The following is a 21,947-nucleotide window of genomic DNA, read 5'->3' as shown; positions in this document are numbered from 1 at the left end:
TTTGGAGTTTCTAATACATTCTGGATACAAGTCTTCTGTCATTTACTCGTTAAGAAATCTTTGTTTACTCTGAGGTCATGAAGGTATACTTGCCCACCTGTATTTTCTAGAAACTTTATCTTGCTGGTTTTTATGTTTAGGTCTATAATCTGTCTCAAGTTAATTTATATGCATGTTATGAGGATAAACAGTGTTGAGATTCATTGTTTTCCATGTTTGCCTCGTTGATCCAGCACCATATGCTGGACTTTCCTTTCCCTTCTGGATTGTCTTGGAACCTTTGTCAAAAATCAATAGACAGTATATGTGAGTCTATTTCTGGACTCTGTTCGGTTCCTCTGACCTATATGTCTATTTGTATGCCAGCACCACACCCTCTTAAATGCTACAGCTTCACAGTAACACGTGAAGGCAAATAGTATAAACCCTCCAACTCCGTTCTTGTTCAAAGCTGTCTTGGCTATGCCATGCCTTTTACATTTTCATATTCATTCAATTCCCATCATCTGTGATGATTGCCTTCTATAATGTTGCCACGAACACTGAAGCAGTGAACACTGACCCACTGTTCCAAAGGGATATAAGCTTGGGTTGCTGTGGGCATCTGGTCACAATATTTTCATCAACTGATCACTACATAACTTTGTCTTAACGTGTGTTTCCATTTAAAGACATCTTATTTAATACACAATGTTGATTATTAACATTAAACTCATAGCCAACAGCACTCTAATTCCTACCTGAAAGCTGTTTATCTAACAGATGTATTTTCACCATGAGGCACATCACAACCGTCCGCCCTTAGAACACCAGACAATACTTAAACACTTGTGAGGCATTTTAAACAGTAAAATCACCAATGAAAAGCACAAAACATGAAAACATGGCCCCAAATGGTCCACAAAAAGGGCGTCTATTCACAGCAGGAGAGCAAAACAAGAAGGCAGAGCGCTGTCTTGTTCAACCTCAGCTGAGAATGTGAATGTACACTGAGTGACTTAAAATTTTCACTGTTCTGTGCTCACCTGTCCATCAATGACTGAGTGACAACTACTGATCTCAGGGTTACAAAGGTTAGTGACTAGGGAGAGCCACAAACATGGACCCCATGGATAATGAGGATCAACTGCAAATTTCAGCATCACTGGAATTTTTATTGGGGTTGAGGTGTAGCTATAGGTCAATTTGGGAAAACAAAAATCTTAAGACATAGTTTTTACAACAGAATTATATATTTTAATGAGGAGATCTTATTTCTACTTTGTGCTTACCCATTAAAAATCTATCACTAAGAGATTCTTTTTTTCTTTTTTTGCTAAAATTTCAGCAACTACTTAAATATTATAAGTTACATGATCGAATTTAAGCTGTGCCTTTGAATTTTGTGTGCAAAAGGTCGTGGGGAACCTAATAGCACCAGAGTTCACCCCCAGAGCAGAGGATGGGGTTGGAAAGTCCAACCTCAACTGGAGATGGCCAGGTGCTGAAGAAGCAGGAGGAGGGGAACTGCCAGGGATTCGTGTGGGCTACAGAGGCACTGTACGGGAACTCATGGTTGCCTGTGAAGGGCCAGTTTTCTCTTCTCAACCTAAACATGGCTAAGCTGCAAAGAAGGGAATGAGTGCTCCACCTCCATTTCTTCTGGATGGGACCATCGTGCAGCCGTGTCTTTAATCCATCATTTGAGATTTTTCTCTCCTGCACTCCACTCTGAGTCCATCTCATGTTTTCATGATCTCAAGTGTCCCATTTCTAAGCGGCCTGCATGCAAGGCCCAGTCCTGAGACTAACCCCATCAACTTTAACGTTTGGTCTCTATCCCTGAAATTAAGAGATTATGTCAGAAAATTAGGCTGCAGTTTGGACAAAATAAACCCTTTACATGGAGCACATCAGAGGCTGGGCGGACGGGGACACAGTCCCTGTGATGAGGATGACCTTGCCACAACCACACGGGGCATCCACCTCACCAATTAAGCCAAACTAAATCCAATGTGGCATTTTCCAAGAAGACCTATATGCAAATAATTAGAGTTCAAAACACCAGAGCAACTGAGCCAAAATATCTGACAGCAGCAGAAAGAGCAGAATACGTTTAACTTATTTGATGAAAAATAAGATTTTTTTTTTAAAGAAGAAAATCAGAAAACATACTGATTTCCCATAGTTTGGATTTTCATGCTGTGGAAAAAGCATGAAGAAAATGTCTTTGCTTATTTCTGAATTACAGTTAATCATTCAGAGCATCAGTTTATTAATGTGGAGGATTAAATAAAGATGTATATAGAAAAGCCTTCCTTAAATTATAATTCATTCATTAAAAGGCAGTTGGTTTGATGGAAGCGACTTTCCCTGAACTGGAACCTGTGTTTTACTGTCACCAGTACAGAAAAGAAATACTTACTCTCTGCAACATCATTATTAAATTATTCTTTTCTTTCACAAAATGATCTTGTTCTCTTTGAGCCTGCTGGACAATGTGATTAGCTTGCTTTTTCAATGCAGAAATTTTTTCCTGGAGGAAAAAAAACCAACCATAGAAAGATTAGACCCTTAGGGTTTGCTGTCTGTCCCGGGAAAGGGAGAAGGAGTGTTTATAACTAGAGGTGCAGTGACCGTATTTCATTGACGTTAGGTGTGCTTAGTCGCTCAGTCTTGCTGACTCTTTGTGATCCCATGGACTGTAGTCCACCAGGCTCCTTTGTCCATGGGAATTCTCCACGCAAGAATATTGGAGTGGGCTGCCATGCCTTCCTCCAGGGGGTCTTCCCAACCCAGGGATCGAACTCAGGTCTCCCACAGTGCAGGTGGATTCTTTACCATCTGACCCACCAAGGAAGCCTGAGAATACTGGAGTGGGTGGACTATCCCTTCTCCAGGGGAACTTCCTGATGCAGGAATCAAAATGGGGTCTCCCGCACTGCAAGCAGATTCTTTACCAGCTGAGTACCAGGGAAGCCCACCCAATGTTAGGTATGCAGTTATTATTACCAGACTGTGAAGCAGTTTCTTTGAACTCACAAGCTCAAGGCTTTTCTTCACCTAAGACCAAGTAATTTGGAATGTATTTCAAGTATCCATAAGTCAATGGGAAATCTTGTTTTAGAACATAAATGAATTTCTGACTTCACCTTGGGAGATGCCTCATGGGAAGAAAAACAATGGAATTTCTTGTTTAAACTGAAAGTGTCACCTTCTCCATTGTCCTTTCCCTCAATTTTATGGGTTTAGTACAGAGCACTGTGGTGAGGATTATGAATTTTGGAACAAGAGATGAATTCGGGACTCGACATCCGGGTGCTCAGGGTTGGGTGGAGGCAGTCACTTGCATAGCATTCCACAAGGCTGCTTCTAATAGTAATAAACTATCAGCCAGCTTTGAAAACTACTGGGTCTGGAAACAGAAATTCCAAAAGACTTTTCAACAAATTATTTTAAATCAAGTTACTATGATTGCAAAAGCAAATAATTTAAAATAAATATCTAGATTTCTGATTTTCTCTACCTTGGTTTTCACATAAAAGAATCAGACATTCATAAATACATCTACAGCATCAGGTAACACTGACTATACCAAGTCTCAACTTATCTAGTTCGGAGCACCATGCACGTGGCAGGCTCCATGATCTGCCAAATGTAACAAAAGACACAAAGATATTCAGATATAACCGGTATACAGACAGATGGACACATGCTATAGCTATATTAACAATCACTATTGTCTCATAGCAAGGGGTATATATATTTTGACTTTTTACACTGAACAACACTTGGTAAAAGTACCTTTCTAGTAACAATGTTCCTTTGATACTCAGCCACTTCACGCAGGAGCTGCTGGGTCAGGTTCTCCTTTTCCTCATCTAGACGGCTTTCACGCTCAAGCTGCTGGAATTCCAGGTCTTCAAAGTGTTTGCTCTCAACATCTAGTAGGTCGGCATCCTTTGGAGAAAAGGGAATGAAAACACGCGAGAATGGCTGCAGCCTTCTTAATGGGAAGAAAAATTAATAAAAGCACAAAGTCCAAAATATCTTTCCAGTTACAACACTGGCCAGGATTAGAACATGATAATCATCTCTTTGGAGTTAAACTCCAGAGTGGGGACTAGGATGAAACTGAAAGTGACTGCGGTGGGGGTGGGAGGGGGGCGTTTATTTCACCATTGGTTGTAGACTGTTCTTTGGTTGTAGGAATTCTTGCTTTAACTCTACCAGGTGGCTTTAAAATGGATCATGAAATATAAAAAGAATGCAATAAATAACCTAAACATTATCTGCAGACCAAAGGTGTGACATAAGCTCTTGAGAAACTTCCTATTTTCCACAAATTTCCAGATGAAATCAGACTTTAGCATAAAGACTAAATTCAATATTCCAAAGTTGCTTACTATAAAAAAAAAGACTCAGCGGGATAGGGTGGGAGGTGAGAGAGAGGTTCAAGAGGGAGGGGATTATGTACACCTGTGGCTCATTCATGTGATGTATTGTAGAAACCAACACAGTATTATAGAGCAATTATCCTTCAGCTAAAAATAAATATATTTAAAAAAATGAACCTTAAAAAAAAGATTTAAAAGCTGGCATATATAACAGATCAGAGGTCTCTAAGGGGAACATATGTGCCCCGAATGGCACATAACACAAGGCACTGGGATGTGAGAAAGAAATACTAGACCTTCTTTATATTTATTTTTAATTTTTCCTTTTCTTTTACAATTTTTCAATAACTGTTCTCTAATGTACATACAGGTAAAATAACATATGTAAGATTATTTTAAATGAATATATATATTTTGAGCATGCATAGAATACATATAATACATGTATTTATAACATTATATGACCTATATGTATGTACATATAGGAATGCATGCTCAAATAATTTTAGTGAAGGGAGAAGTCATCAAAAACATTTGAAGACTGGAGTTCTTATATGGGCTTCTGTTAATCCCTTAAAATTGTTTACAAACCTTTTTACTAGAGAGAGTAGGAACCACAGTGCTCATAAAGCACAAAGACTGACTCCAAAGGTTAAGCAGTGCTAGTCTAGGAATAATCTTCAGGACTTCTAAGAACAAACAAATCATAAAAGTCAGTCTAGAAGAGGCATTCTCCAACCTATGAGATGTCTGAAGACAGGGGTGAAACCAGATCTGAGCAGAGGCTGGTGCATGTGGTATGAATTGTCCTCCCATCTACTTAAAGAAAACAAAAAGCCTTTTTTGTTTTTGGGAGCCTTTGACAGAACTGTAGAATGTGGTACGTACAGAAGATTCTTTTTAAATATATAATTTATAAATAATTAATGACCCTCCAAAAACAGGCAGCTGGGCTACATGACTCATAGCTCTAAGTGCCAGGGCATTTTTTTCAATCAACACATTAAAAAGAGTTGGATTTTGTGTTGTTCTTTCTCAACCCTTTATCAAGCATAGTAGAAAACCTTTTGTATACGCGTGTGCAAACACACACACATATATAGTATGTATGTATAACATGATACACATATTTTAGAAAACATGAATTTTTGCCTAGCTCAAAAATTTATGATATTTTGGTTCCACTTGTTTGACTTGGTATGAATAGAATACTAGATTTCTAATTTATATTTATTCAAAACTTTGATATAGTTTCATGTATTTTGGCATCTAGTATCACTGCTCTGTCTAGAAAGTTTATTATCTTAGTGATTTTTTAAAAATTGAATGAGGACTGAATCTTTTTATTCAACTCCGAGAATATAAAGAAATACTATCTTGGTTTAAAAAAACAGGAAAATAAATGTGACACAGTATTATTAACTAAAGTACAGATTTTGTTCAAATTTAAAAAAAAAAAAAAGAGTTGGATAAATCTGTGATAAATTAGGTCTATTGTCAGTATTTAAACACACTACCCCCTCCTCTGATTTTCATGTAAGTGATAAATTAAACCTTTTAATTAAATGAAGTATTTTTCTATCTTCTGGAATTAATTTTATTCTGGGGATGATTCACAAAAGGACTATTAGCTACCAAGAAATTACAACCAGCACTATAGCAATAAGATTATTATGTCAACACAGACAGTGGATTCTCAAAGTCTACAAACAAGAAAAAACAAGGTGAAAAACACATTCAGCATTTCTCAAAACTTCTTTACATTTTAATTGGCCAAATGTAAAGCAGCTTTGGTTTCAAGTAACTGGGTGATATTTCAAATTTATCAGAGATTTCATGCTTATAACTTCTACAGGAATTAATGAATTTGGACCAAATCTAGTTGTTACTAAAGGAATTAAGATGTAACTCTAATGTTATGTCTTAAAACAAAATATCTGCAGTCTTAAAACGTCAGTGATATATTTATTCACAGAAGCTTTCATATCCAAGTTTTTAAAGACTTTCAATTAAACTTGGCCTGTGGCTAAAGGTTATTGAGACAAAAATTTTAATAAGGTTTCTTTTTTTTCATTTATAAAGAATCTTCATTCAAAGTGGGCATATGGCTCACAATATATACACTATGCTAGTAAATTGCTTGCCCCACATCTGGTTAATATGCAACATGTGTTATTTTAACCACATGAAGGTCACAAAGTCACTAATTTATTTTTAGTAAATATTTAAACCACTGTATTAAAATAATAGCACACTAGGCAGGAAAGTTTAAAATTAAACCCAAGCTCAGCACTCAGATTCCTCTGGTGTAATCATCTGATCAAGTTAGCTAAAGCATTGAAACGTGTGTATATAAACTTACACTGTGAAAGAAAAACAACTTGGGAGGGGAAAAAAAAAAACCGTTACAAGATTTTAGATAAGAATAAGTATTCAAGAGATGGAATTTAGGGGCAGGAGTAGTTTAATTGAGCACAGAATAATATACACAGGAAGCTCAAAGTCAAGTGTGTGACTAGTTGAATGAAAATTTTAACTAAACTTCTCCACTAAAAGAATAGGACAAATCTTTACTGGCTGCAAGTTCAAAGGCCAGGTGTGAAAGGAAATAAAACAGATGTGTTAAAGAAAATTCAGCAGAAGTCATTTTTTCTTCCCAATAACATTTTTGAGAATGTGTAGCTAGTGGTAAAGAACCCACCTACTAATGCAGGAGACTTAAGAGATGTGGTTTCAATCCCTGGGTCAGGAAGATCCCCTGGAGAAAGGTATGGCAACCCAGTCCAGGATTCTTGCCTGGAGAATCCCATGGACAGAGAAGCCTGGCAGGCTACAGTCCATAGGGTCGCAAAGAGTCAGACACAACTGAAGTGACTTAGCACGCAGCATGCGTGGCAGAAGTTTACATGCACAACTTGTTTTCTTTGCTTTCTTTCAGTAGAGGAACTGAAAGCAGAGACTAGATATGGTATGGCCAGGAGATATTACAAGAATATTTTTATGACAGCGCAAGGGCAACTCTGAAAGCAAGTTTATAAACTTTCTAAGAGTATGTTACTATTTCTCTGTCTTTACGCGCTATATTCAAAAACTTTTTTGTATACTTTTTTGAATTTGGAAAAAAGACAATGAAAATCATCTAGTACAAGCTTCTCATTTTATACATGAGGATACTGAGGCCCACAGAGGCTGAATGACTTATCCAAGAGTAAAGGATAAACTAATTGTGGACCTAGTGAGGAAAACAAAAAAGGTCTCCTATCTGTAGATATCACTGAATAGAATCTTTTTTTAATCAAGAGACCAAACTCAACCATTCAGCTGAATAAATATCAAAACACAAGAAAACTATCCTAGCTAGGCCTCTGCTGGCAAATGAAAGGCTCATTTATCTTCAGCTTTTTTTCTCATATCACTTCTATGATTTGATTGGTAAGCCCAATTATCAACTACTTTAAATCACAGGCCATGAAATCAACATTGGATGAAAACTATTCTGCCTCTAAAGCAATGATTTAGGAATTAGGAAGCCCAGTCATAAATCCATAGTCTTGTATACACAAAATCATTTTACAGTTTTGGCTCACATATTTGAGATTGCATACAGGCTAAGAAAATTACTTTCTTTCTATTCATTTATTTTCTATTGTGTCTGATTTGTCACCTAATGAAGTTAGTTGTAATAAAATCAACATTATTGAATTTAGCTTCAATGCCTGGGGGAAAGCTCTGTAATGAAGTGCTATTCTGGAGTGTTTGAAGTCTGAAGGGAAATGAGTTGTGATAACACAGGAAGCTCCAGTATGAATGGACTTCTCATGAAATAAGTGAACTTTTTACTGATTAAGCCAAAGGACTGATGAAGATTCATTTTGGTCATTGTCCATCTCTGGAAAACAGAATTAGTATTTCTCTTAATATCAGGTGAACACAAGCTAGCACAAGCCAGTTTCTCTCCTAAGGAAAGGGTTTTTATGATAAAAATTTTGCAGTCTGCTCGGAAAGGAAGAGGAAGGAGTCTTTGCCTTTGATTAGTGGAATAGGCTGTCTGCATCATTTCCTTTCCTCTTTTGTAGTCAAAATCTTTGGAACATACACTAATTTATAAGCTATCTTATAGAATCTACATTAAGCAAACTAATTGTATTATGCTTGACTCCAAGTTATTAATAGAATTTGCCAATTTTTATTTGAATATTTATAAAGAATACAAGCAATAACTAGATAACTAAAGGAAGGGAAGAACAAAATGTATAACCATGCTTCTGACTCTAAAAGCACTAAGGTGACGGTGTAACTTCTTTAGCAATAAAGAAAGTTGAAAAATAGTAAACAAATATAAAAAAGTTTCCCAATCTCTTTTGTGAATTGGCATAAACACATAAAAAAAAACCACACTACAAACTAAAATAATTTTACAAAAACTTTTCTTTTTCCAATCATTTTTATCGTTAAGACTTTCAGCATATTATTTGGGACACTGAGGGACAGGAAGTTTTATCTTCTTACAGCAAATTAAGCTGTACACAATAAAATGAGTGAAGAGGAAGAGACAGTTTTGAAATTTTTTTTGATCCAACATTGTATAAATTACACATATTAGAATTGCTAAGCTGTAGTTAACCTGTCTGTACTGGTTTCTTTCTATACTGAAAGATTCTATCAATCTGTGCAATACATTGAAAAGCTTCAACTATGATTTTTCATAACCTAGTGATACTCAGGGTTATCAAACATTTTTGTATTCAAGGTCATCTTAAATATTTTCAAGGGTATGCTATCTTAACTGATTTTTACCAAGTTGCCCATTCCCAAGAAGGCACAAACATAGTAATATGAGTAAAACTAGTTTTTCCTACTCCTGTGGAATCATAAAATGTTACTTATTTAGGACAAACTACTATTATACTCCTTTAGAGATCCAGAACTGTCAGTGACTGACTCTCCACAGTCACAGTCTGTCTGGGCTGCTGTTTAGAGCAAATAACCAGCTGTCAAGAGGCTATGAAATATTAAGTGGTCTTCCTAGTGTTTGCAAAACTATCCACCTAGGAAGTCAGGTAGCAAGGTCGTTTCAACACTGCCAGTATTAAAGATCGAAGAACAACCTGATAAAGTTCAACTAGAAAACCTATGCTGCATAAAATTTAAAAAAATTATGAAGCCTGAAATTTAATGCCCTGCATCTTAGGTCTTGTTTGATTATTGTGATCATGTTAATGATTTCAATGCCACTAAGAATAAGAAAGGAAAAGAAAAACAAAATGATGAGTGGTGGTGGGAAGCAAACCAGAGAACAGAAAAATTTGTGGACAGGAGTATAAAATTAAGCTGGGGAAAACAAAAAATTCAAGGGAAATTAGTACTCAAGATGCAGTAGAGAAAGGAATGCAGGAAACACGTCAGCTGATTTAAATGCTAGTCTTGTTGGTTACCTATCAGTGATAGCTCCCTGTTGTTTCAAAGAAGGACTCGAAATGTTTTCGCATTATTAATGAGGTGAAGGATTCCAAGAAGGAATTTTACAACTGATTAGCAAGGAATAATATGTACTGTCAGCATGCATATTTCTATTTAAAACGTATCTAATGAACAGAGCTTATGCAAATTTATACTATGTGAAGGAGGAAGTCAAAGGTAAGTGGAACTTAATAAAAAAAAAACCAAAAAAACAACTAGCACATTCCTCTTTGCTACTGACCCTCTTCAGTTGTTGTTGTAACTGTTCCCTCATGGACTCAGGACAATTGTCCAGCTGGGTCTTCTGCTCGGAGTAAAGCTCCTGAAGCCTCTCTAGTTTTTCCCTTTCAGCATCAAGCTTTACCTTCTCCTGAAGTTCAGAAATCAGAAAATAGAAGTTACCTTCACACCCCAAGCAGGCGTTAGTGAACATTTCCCAAGGATAACACAAATAAACACTCACAAACTCCAGACATCCTAGGAATGTAGAAACATATCTTGTTAGTGACTAAGATAAGCGGGTCTAAGTGGAAGTAAAGACAAGGGGCCCCATTTCTGCATTCTCCAAACCCAGCCCACTTCATCGGGTATTGGCAATGATCCCAATCTTTCCTTCCTCCCTTCCTTCCTGCCACCATGTTACAAAAGCAGGGGAAGCAACGGTCATGTTGGTCAATGGTGAACAAAGAACAAGAGAAATGCCAACCAAATTCCTAAGATAGCCCTGCAAAGAGTCACTTGTCAGGGAACCAAACAAAGGATGGCTAGTATTTACCTTGAGCACAGTCAGAGTCCAATTTGCTGAAGGCATGTGTTAAGCAAACTTTGGAAATTATTTAATTTTTGTTCTCAGGTTAGAGGCATGTTAGGTGCATAAGCTGATGCTCCAGTCATCTGGAACAGTTCTAGCTCTGTGGCAAACCTCAGAGCTTAAGCAACTAGAAAATCTGCTGCCAAGGAGAGCATCTAGTTCCGACATTGAGAGAGCTAGTAAAAATGCAAGGCTGACAAAGCAGCAAAGGAAGACTTGTTAGACAGTTTAGATACATCAAAGGTGTGACATTTATTGTGGAGATAAGGACTTCCCTACAAAGACTGACACATAAAAAATAACTGAAACGAGAACTATGGAAAAAAGAGAACAGAAGAGAAAAGAGAAGATAGCATTACATCCCTCCCAGGCACACACTCCAAAGTGACCGTGGATATTTTCCAGCGAGTAATACACTATCACACAGTCTTATAAGGCCACCTCTTAAACCGAGAAACAAAGCTCCAGTCTGTTGTCTGTGTGGTGTCGGTTTTCCCGCCTTATGCGCCTTTTACGAGACTCTGGACCCTTGAAGAAACTTTCAGACCTAAGCCTCCCCCTGTGTGACACTCTCAGCCTACACTAAGCACTCACGTGGAATGGGAGCTCCAGCACCAGCTGAGGCGTGTGCGCTCAGTCGTACCAGACTCTTGGCCACCCCAACCAAGGACTCTAGCCCGCCAGGCTCCTCTGTCCATGGACAGTCCAGGCAAGAATACTGGAGTGAGTTCGCGTGTCCTTCTCCAGGGGATCTTCCCAACCTGGGGATCGAACCTGCATCTCCTGCGCGTGCAGGCGGCTGCTTCACCACTGAGCCGCCTGGGAGCCTCCCGGAGGTCACTCGCTTTCAGCGGTGCTGCCAGAAAAGCTGCATTCCGTTTCACACCTTGCTTCTGTGACTGTTCCCTGCCCCTTTGATAAGCAAAATACTGCCACTTGACTTTCTTATGTTCACTATTGATTTGGTAGAAATAAAGCTGGCTTCCAAGCACATTACAGAAAAAAAAATTTTTTGAAGGATGAAGATTTGAAGTAGCCCTATAAATTTATACTGCTTTCATTTCTTCATCCAAATGGTCATGATTTCCTATGTAAACATACATGTAAATTCTTTATAAAAGATGTTATATTTTAAGTCTAAAACTATATATGACATCAATACCTACACCAGTGCACTTGAGCCTCCACTTTTGGCTTACATTTTAAAATTTTGAGGGCATTTTAGAAATGTATATTTTGATTTAAAAGTGCCTTTTTTTTCTTGAAATGATTAAATCTGGAAGTCATAAAACTGAGACTCTTACCTCATATATCAGCCTAAAAATGATTCTACAACTTAGACTTTAGCAGATAATAAAGAAAGTTTCCTAAAAGGGAACTTCCTGGCAGTTCAGTGGTTAGGACTTGGTGCTTCCACTGCCCAGGGTTCGGGTTCAATCCCTGGTCTGGGAATTAAGATCTCACAAAAAAAAGAAAGGAGGTTTCCTGAGTCTTTAATGTGAAGCATGCTCCTATGCACAGCTGCTGTGTAGGGGTGAGAAAAGCAATGGTGTCTTTCGCAGAATGTAGGATTCTCAAGTGTTACCTCACAAAAACTGAATACACTAGTACCAGTTAGATTTAGTCTTTAGCTTCAGAATTAATCATTTTTTCCCTTAATAAAACCAACAATACAGAACACTTGTTATCTTTTGGCTAAGAAAATGTGCTATTTCCCTTACGTGCAAATCAAAGTTTATTGCCCTATTACATAGCAGAAGAATTTTATCCACAAAAAGTTCTATTTCTAGGTACTGTATCACCAGAATTTGCACCCATTCCAGTTCCAAACAGAAAGGTAAATAAGTAAGAAAATTATTTATTCCAATCAAATAGCAAATGTGCAAAGCCCTAAAATTTAAAATCATATATGATAGAAAACACTGAAATGATATCTAATATTAAAAAGCCTAAAACACAGGTCCCAACTCCAAAGAAATAACCTAACTATTTTGCTAATGCTCTCAACTTTTAAACTATTAATGATAAGCACAAATAAACAACTAGTAAAACATACCTTGTGTCTACATAGCGCCTTCCTTCTGAGGTGCTCTAAACGTTTGGCAATTCCACACAAGGAGGCGGTTACAAGAATTACGCAAGCAGGCACCATCAGAACCGCCTGCGGCTTCTCTGTGGTTATCCGTGGTGCTGTGGCCACTAGCTTGGTCTCAGAGAGAAAGAAAGCTCAGTGGGGCTAAAGCCAGGGCAGAGGAAGTGAGGGGAGGAGGAAAGGGGGACCAGTGGCAGATGGGCCGGCCATAAATCACAGGGGGCCGCAGAGGTGATATCACGCCGACAAGAGCCAACAGTAGGCCAACAGCTGAGCCAGAAAGAAATGAATATGCCTCTCTTCTAATTACTGTCCAGGAAGTTTTCAAAGAAAAATTAGTTCTAGGCAAGCAACTGATTAGAGCTGAAAGTATCACCTTCTACAGTGAAGGTAAAATAGTGGGACATATTACATGACATCCCAGGGTTTGGGGAGTCTAGCTTTTTTTTTTTTTTTTTTGGTCAAGCGGCTTGCAGGATCTCAGTTCCCTGACCAGGGACTGAACCCAGGTCCTTGGCAGTGACAGAACCGAATCCTAACCACTGCACCACCAGGGAAAAGCAAGGTCGCTTAGTCGTGTCCGACTATTTGCGACCCCATGGACTGTAGCCTACCAGGTTCCTCCGTCCATGGGATTTTCCAGGCAAGAGTACTGGAGTGGGGTGCCAGAGTTTAGCTTTTTACATGTAACATATTAACACCAGGTATCATCCTCATTCCCCAGATTCAAACTGGTAATGTCACCTATTCTAATTACTACAGGCACAGTGCTATTTTCTCTTTTTAAATTTTTAATTTTCTATTGAGTATATCCGATTAGCAATATTGTGACAGCTTCCAGTGAACAGTGAAGGAACTCAGCTCCAGACATACACATATCCATTCTCGCCCAAACTCCCCTCCCATCCAGGCTGCCACATCACACTGAGAGAGAACACATTTTTTTCTTAGATTCATAAATCTGTTTTTAGGAAGTAAATAAATTAAACTGCATTTTTAACATTTTTAACAAATTTAAATTACTTTGTTGAAAGAATAAGATTAATCTTTCAGGAATCAGAACAGTCCAGGAAGATGCAGATGTACAGGGGGCATTTATTTTAAAAAGACCAGAACATGACTTCCCTAGAGACACGGCTGCCTCCATTGTTTTCCAGTTGCCTTGTCTTCTCTACATGGACTGGCAAAAATCCAGTTGGGTCATAAACTCATTGCCAGATTCTGCCTATTTTGTGTATTGAAGACTGATGTTCCTAAAGTGTATACAGTGCCAAAGGTAAATTTTTCACCAGCAAATGAAAGTAAAAAGCGCTGTATAGAGTTGGGCCTACATCTGCTTTCACAGTGAGTTGTTCATTCACTCAGCCAATAAATATTTATAAATGGACTAGAGAAAGAGAAAAGAGGTAAGTTGATCACTGTCCCTATGAATCACAGTCTAGCTAGTTCTGTGCTTATCAGCCCTGACCACATTAGAATACACTGGGAGAGCTTTTAAATGTACTATTTCTCAGAGTTGTAAGGCTAGGGATAAAACATTTAAAAAACTTCTCCAGGTTTTCTCATATGCAACCAGAAACACTGATTCAGCCAACCAGAATATGTGAGAGCCAAAGAACTACAAAATGAACTAAAATTTGATTTCTGTGAAGACTTAGGACAAAATACAAAATCCATCAAAATTTGTTCTGAAGGTATTTGACCTTAGAACCTTGCCTTCATAGTATAAAAGTCCTCTCTTACAAGTAACATTACAAATGTAAAATTTTTACTTTTAGATTAAATGCCTCAAGTAAACCCCTCTCCCCAAAAGAACTGTGAGATTCCAACACCCAAAATGCTTTTAAAGAGGAAAGACAAATTTCAAGATCAGAAGTAAAATGACTCTTCTTATCATACCAATGATCAGGAGAAAGTATAAATTTATCCTTAGTAATTTGAACATGTACACAGGAGTTGCCAATAATCTTGAATAAACTTAAAAATCCAAGACTTTATTTTGTCAGATCTCTGGTTAAAAGACAACAATAAATTTCCTCTACGTTGTAGCCTCAAAGGAAGGAACTGAAATTTAACTTGCCGGCTCTATTAAAATTTCACTACTACACAGAAAATTTTTCAGTGCCAATAAAAACGTAATTTTACCACATCTAACTAATATTTGGTTTGAGTTTACCCTGTAAAGATGCCTACTTCATTAGTTTATAGGGTTGCCAGATAAAACAGAGGAAACACAGTTAAATGTGAACTTAAGATGAACAATAAATGATTTTTTAAATGTACGGTGGTGGTTTAGTCGCTAAGTCATGTCCGACTCTTCGCAGCCCCCATCGACTGTAGCCTGCCAGTCTCTGTCCATGGGATTCTTCAGGCAAGAATACTGGAGTGGGTTGCCATTTCCTTCTCCAGGGGATCTTCCCGACCCAGGGATCAAACCCAGGTCCCCTGCATTGCAGACTGATTCTTTACCATCTGAGCTACGAGGGAAGCCTGCTTTTAAATATAAGTATGTCTCAGATGGGGCTTGCCTGGTGGCTCAGTAGGTAAAGAATCCACCTGCAATGCAGGAGACTGTCTCAATCCCTGGGTTGGGAAGATCCCCTGGCAGCCCTAAATCTGGCAGCCCTATTAGCTTGATAAAGGTTTTCTGAAAAATTAAGATTCATATTTGTAATTTCCAAAGTATTCAGCACAGAATCCAGCACAAATAGGTACTGAAGCCATGTTTCTTGAAACACTGTGTCAAGTGTGCAACTGATGCACAGATATGTTAAAATTCATAATACCTAGGCTAACAAGCTTTAACGTACAACTTTATTTACTTTTGTCTGTTGGTTCTTAGTGGCTGCGTGTGGGCTCTCCTCTGGCTGTGGCAAGCAGGGGCCGCTCTTCGATGCAGGCGAGGGCCTCTCACTGCGGTGGCCCCTCCTGCTGCAGAGCAGCGGCTCTAGGGTGCGTGGGCTCAGCAGATGAGGCTCCCAGGCCCTACGGCACGGTTGTGGGGCAGGGCTGAGTTGCTCTGCAGCACGTGGGGATCGTCCCAGACTGGGAATCAAATCCGTGTCTTCTGCATTGACAGGTGGACTCTTCATCACTGAGTCACCAGGGAAGCCCCTCGAAGCCATCATGTTTAAGGGTGTATGGGGCGAGCTCAGTCACTTCAGTTGCGCTCAACTCTTGGCGAGTCTGTGAACTGCAGCTCACCAGGCTCTTCAGTCCATGTGGATTCTCCAGGCAAGAATACGGGAGTGAGTTGCCATGCCCTTCTCCAGGGGATCTTGTCAACCCAGGGATCAAAGTCAAGTCTCCCGCGTCTCCTGCATTACCGGCAGATTCTCCACCACTGAACCACCAGGGAAGCCCTCTAAGCCATCGATTTAAGACTGGCCCATTCAAAGTCCTCTCCATTCACCTTCCAGTCTCCTTCCTGCCGGTTCCTAAACCACATGGGGAGGTTTGAGAGGAATGCATTCTCAGAGGTTCAAGATCAGGCAATTGTTTTAGAGCCAAAACTACTTATCTGAAATCTGTAAGGCCAAATGTGTTCTAGGTTTCAGAATATCCTGCATTTAATAGAGGTAACAGTTTATAAGACATATACTGTATGGCATCTTCAGTGAGGTCTGGGGAAATACCCTATAATCAAATATACTTCTATTTCTGCTGCTAATTATGAATATTCATATCAAGTGTGAATATCAGTCCAAGTCAAGTTTTGCAACCATAAGTTTTGACGCCAACCTTATAAAAAAAAAAGTTTTCCCCCTGCAAAACTTTTCAGAATTGTAGAGGAAAGATTATGGACCTATGTCCATAGATGGTAATTGTTGAAAACCCACTTGAGAGGCACATTCTTAAATTATTTTTGGAGGATTTCTTTTTTCTGTTGATTTTGACATATTATTGCACAATTAATGGATATTTAGTGTAGAGAACACTGGAAAGTCAGAACATTAGGAATTTATCTGATCAAACAACCATCAGAAAACAAATCACCCTAACCTGGAATCCTGTTCATTTAATCCCCAAATCCCACAATATATTTCCACTTCCTCTAAACAGGGAGCTAACTTTGAAATGTAAGAAAGAGGCACGGGAAGGGCTGGGTCTCTTCTGAACACTGCCTGTGACTTGGCAACGACTCTGCACCCAAGAGGCATTAACACTTTGCATGGAATTCTGGGCAGGCTCAGTCTTCTCCTGGCTCAGAAGGAAGGATGGGGAGGAAGTAACAGGTACTTTGGCAAGATGATAATGGAGAATACAATTAACCACTTAAGATATGAGGCTTATTATAGAAAAATTAGTCTACTAATTGAAGGAAATCTCACCCAGGAACAGCTTCATGGCATAGAGTGATTTAAGCTTCAGCTTCCACATTTAAGTGTGTTTAGCTACAAAAGTATGCAGACCAGGATTGCTACAAAGTCTCACAATCTATCTGTGTGAAGACAGATCTTTAAACAGGACAGTTTGAGCTTTGTGATGACCCATCTGGGTGATAGGAAAGACTTCAATAAGACTATGTGAGCAAAGCCTTTCCTTAACTATTTTATTTAATTTCAGTACAACTAATTTTTGATTGTCATATGCTCAGGAGCAGGAATGAGAAGATAATCCAAAAATAGAGACACTGAAAAGCTATTTTTGGTTTTGAATTTTTTACCTCGTCAGAAATAGACAAAGACTGAAGGGAAATGGACATAAACAGATGCAGAAATATGTCCAGCAGTTGCCCCAAATGAGGCTTTGCCTTTAGAGAGCGGAAGCACTGGGGGAGGGAAGCTGTTCCAGCTCTGCCCAAACTGAGCTTCACGGTTCTGGTGGCTTCCCAGTCACCAAGCCCATCAAACTAAAACAGCTTTCCAGTGCAGAGGCTAACAAGTCTCTCTCCTTTCTCCTGCCCTAAGAAAATACTATGGCTTTATGCTTACTGCTTCAAATGAACATCCCCCTTGAGTTTATGTTCGAGCCTGATCCTTCTATTTGTTTAGGGTTCATCCAAGCTCATAGAGACTCTATTTGCGATGTGGCCACTGTCTGAGAACGCAACAGGCAGACGGCCTTCAGCGTAGCGCCACCTGGACACAGGCACACTGATGGGCTTGACGATGGTGCCCACAAGGGCGATGCAAGGCAGCCCAGGGAGCTCCTGCAAACGTGCACCGTACACGTGTGTGTGTGCATATGTGCATGTGAGTACACACATACATACACAACACATACATGCACGTATATGGATTCAACAAACACATAATTAAAGACTGTCTATATTTTACACTGTATATATAATTATGCCTGTAGTTTATATTTTGAGCTTCCCTGGTAGCTCAGCTGGTAAAGAATCTGCCCGCAATGCAGGAGACCTGGGTTCAATCCAGGAAGATCCCCTCAGGAAGGGAAAGGCTACCCACTCCAGCACGGCCTGGAGAATCCCATGGAGTCCACGGGGTTGCAGAGAATCAGACATGAGTGAGCATAGTATAGTAGCACATAATAAATAGTGGCCACATATGAAATACATCAATTGATACTAAGCACCAAAAACAGAATATAGTTCCCAAGGAAGCTAAAAGAAATAACATTAAAGTCTGATCCTGAGAGCCAAGAAAACAAAGTTGATAATTTCACGCCAGGATTTGAACTCTGACATGATATTAAACTTTCCTCCTATGGCTCCAGGCCTTGTCTCCAAAAAATGAGAGCCAGGCTTACAGGATGTGCTGCCGACATCTAAACTGGAGTTTGCCCAACAGGGATATCTTTTCAGGTTTTGGTTTTCTCATTCCACCGTTTATATCTGACAACAGCAACAGGTGTATGGGAAAGGAAACGAGATCCAAAAGGGTAAAGGCCACTTCCTTCTTCTGTCTCACGCCCTGGCTCAGTGAGCGGCGTGACTGGGAGCTGCCTGGCGTGAGCCCGTGGACAGAGCACCCCAGCTGTCCTGAGACTTGGCCGCACGCAGCTCTTAAGCAGGTGTTTGGCTCCATGTTTCTGTTCAGACTCAGCTGGGACTCGCCGTTAGCAGAAGATCCAAGGACAATATTCCCAAAGAACACTGGGCGGTATTCTGGCACCTCTTACGAGCTGGATAAACAGTGGATAACAGTGCCTACCTCTATTTCACAGGCTAGGGAGGGAAATAAATATCTAACCAAACCAAAACAAATATAAATGACCAAATGTGATTGTGAAAGGACTAACAGAACAACAGAGAGCTTATCATCTGAGCTGGAATGGGCCGGGAGGGCTTTTCTGCAAAACCAGCACTGGGCTCACGCCTTTAGGGACGGAGCCAACCAGACACAGAAGGTGGGGAAGGGGACTCCAGGCAAGGCGAGCTGATCTGCAAGGGCGCTGGGCAGGGCAGAGGGCGGGGTGGACCTGTGAACAAGCAGAAAGAAGGTCACCACGTGAGTGAGGTGAAGAGGGGAGGAAAGTAATGGAAACAGTCAGGACTGATAAGGAGTTTAGGCTCATATAAAATACAGGGGAATACAAACCGGAAGGATGTGACCTCATTAATATTTTAAAAGTCACACTGCTGTGAAGAAAATGGACTGAAGGGAAGCAAGTGGAAACGGAACTCAAAAGGAAATGTTGATGATTTTGAAGAGAATGCTATTAGGGGAGATGCAGGGAAGTTAAAGTAATTGAAAATAGCATTGCAATCAATTAGGAGTAGGGTTGATAGAGAAAGAAATATCAAGATCTACTTCCAGGTTTCTGTTTGGGCATACGGGTGTATAAAGATGCTACTTCCTGGTAGGAAAACCAGAGGAAGAACAGGATTGGAAGTAGGGGAGGCGTATGGAAGGCAAGGGGAAGGATGAGATCAAGAGTTCCGTTACGGAGTGTTCAGCTGGAAATACCTGAGAAATATCTCAGGGGAGATATCAGCTGGGCTACAAGTTATGAGTCAGAAGTTCAGAAAAAGGGTGTGGAGTAAAGACATACATTCGACAGTCACCCGTGCAAACAGGTTATTTGAAGCTGTGGCTGTAAAAGAATGTGATAGGCTGCACTAAGGCAGTGGCACAAACAGGAGCAAACCTGATGGAGCAGTGGCAAGGATGGGGGACGGCTAACTGAGCAAGACATCATACACTGTACTGAGAAAACTTGTGAAAAGCTCGGCTGTGCTGAAGAGAAACTAGCTAAGATCGTTGCTGGAAGGAACTTTATTTTTAAATAATAATAATTTTTTGTTTTTTTTTTTAAACTTACTTATTTCAATTGGAGGCTAACTACTTAACAATATTGTGGTGGTTTTTGCCATACATTCGCATGAATCAGCCATGGGTGCACGTGTTCCCCATCCTCAACCAATTTTTAAAAATAATAATGTTGGCATACTGGCAGTACAAGCCCAGTAAAGAGGGAGTGGCTGGGAGGAGCTGTGAACAGAAGGACTGAAAAGCCTCTAGACGGTGGGACGGTACCCTGGGCACACCCAAAGGGACTGGTCTCTGAGGGGAAAAGAGCCTTCCTTGGGCTTCCCAGGTGGCGCTAGTGGTAAAGAACTTGCCTGCCAACGCAGAAGACATAAGAGACTCGGCTTCAGTCCCTGGGTCGGGAAGTCCCCAGGAAGAGGGCATGGCAACCCTCTCCGGTTTTCTTGACTGGAGAATCTCGTGGACAGAGAGGTCTGGCGGGCTACAGCCTATGGGGTCACAGTCAGACATGACGGAAGCAACTTAGCACACACACACCCCAGCCTTTCTTTGTGAAGATGAGGTGCTCTAATTTCTAAGTGAAGTAGGTGGTGAGATCATCTCAGGGCCAAGGGGAGGAAATTGGACTAGAAGTTTGAACAGAGTGAAGGTATGAAACAGCCATGCCATAAAACAGTAGAGTAGCTTTATTTGAGAAACAGTGATGCTGCCAAGAGGCATTCAGTCTCTATCTGAGTTTGGTTGTCAAGAATATGCAGTGACATCACCTAGCCCAGTCTGTTTGCACTTCCCTCGTTTTCCTCTGGAATCTCTCACCCACAGCCAGTTTCTGTCATTTTTCACACCATGTGATGACAGACAATAATCCCACCTTCCGAGACCAGCTAATCCCCTAACAGCTGCATGAGCTGGTTCTATGCTTCAAGCCCCCACTGCCCCCTCTCTTCAAAATAATAATAGGAAGAATACAAAAAAGAACAATAATGTAAGCAGCCTCCTCTTTGTTTGTTTCCACCCATGTTACTAGAGTTCTATCTCCACCTTAGGTCTGGAGAATATAACACAACTGGCCCTGAAAAGTGAGATTTAGCACTCACTCAACTTACTTCACTTTTGTGTATAGAATTTATAGTCTGTGTCATATGTGGGTTACACAAAGACAAACAACTACACGGATGGGGAAGGCAGACAGGTTCAGAGATTCTGATTCCCCATTCCAATGTCCCACAAGCTTTCCAGTTTGACATAAACAATAAAATACTAGTAAGCACCAAAACAAAGACACCCGATGCCTCCAACAAAAGTTCCTTGCTGTATCAGTGCAGAATCTTTGAAAACCATAATATCCCTGCTTGGCAGAACTAGACAATCAATGCTTTCATATGGTTTTGAGCTTTTAAAGAAAAATATGTCCACTACCCAAATGGATTCTTTACAGTTTCAAAGTCTGGAGCTCAAAGGCACATACATAAACTTTAACATGAAAAAGATGTGCAGTTTAATCTTGACAAGCGGGCAACCAAGAAATTGATATGTAGCTTTTAATATGACTTTAATTTCTGACAATATCTTTTTGAGCTCACTCTCTGGCACCAAGATCAAATGCCCTTATTTATAGGTTTCAAACAAAGAGAAGCCTAAAAAGGAAGCCTCATGCAGCAGAAATCCTCTCCACATATTACTAGTGGAATTTACTCAAACTGAAATTATTTTTCTTTTCCTCAGTTTAGAGGAGAACTCGATGATCAAGAAAGAATGTATTAACGCTCATTTGCTTTTTTTTTCCAAATTGTAATTTTAATTTTTAATTTAGGCTGAGTTTCCTGTAACTGACTTAGAATTTGAGATGACAGTAAGTGAAATATTTTCCAGAAAAAATAAACAGAAAACAACAACAACAACAAAAAAAATCCCAAAACCCAACTACTACCCTGCATTCTAAAAAGTGCAAGTAATTCTTCATATTCCCTAGGAGGGATCAGCTAACATTTAGGCTGTGGCCTAAAACGTATAAGTAAAACTTTTTCCAA

General features: G+C 39.7%; 1 protein-coding gene across 5 annotated transcripts in view; it reads right to left on the bottom strand.

The window, feature by feature from the left end:
• PHLDB2 (pleckstrin homology like domain family B member 2) overlaps positions 1-21,947 on the bottom strand; it is a 112,249-nt gene that overhangs the window by 35,575 nt on the left and 54,727 nt on the right. For 4 of the 5 annotated variants that reach the window (XM_061134167.1, XM_061134166.1, XM_061134169.1 and 1 more), the window contains 3 exons: positions 10,078-10,206; positions 3,784-3,939; positions 2,405-2,515 (listed from right to left, as the gene is read on the bottom strand). In XM_061134167.1, the coding sequence (XP_060990150.1) occupies positions 2,405-2,515; positions 3,784-3,939; positions 10,078-10,206 (396 nt within the window). The remainder of the gene's footprint in view (positions 1-2,404; positions 2,516-3,783; positions 3,940-10,077; positions 10,207-21,947) is intronic. The other variant, XM_061134168.1, reaches the window with a different exon arrangement.

Source organism: Dama dama, chromosome 31 (genome assembly GCF_033118175.1).
Source record: "Dama dama isolate Ldn47 chromosome 31, ASM3311817v1, whole genome shotgun sequence".
Taxonomy (NCBI): Eukaryota; Metazoa; Chordata; class Mammalia; order Artiodactyla; family Cervidae; genus Dama; species Dama dama.
Note: the sequence above shows the minus strand (reverse complement) of the source record. Positions and strands in the feature narration are given on the sequence as shown.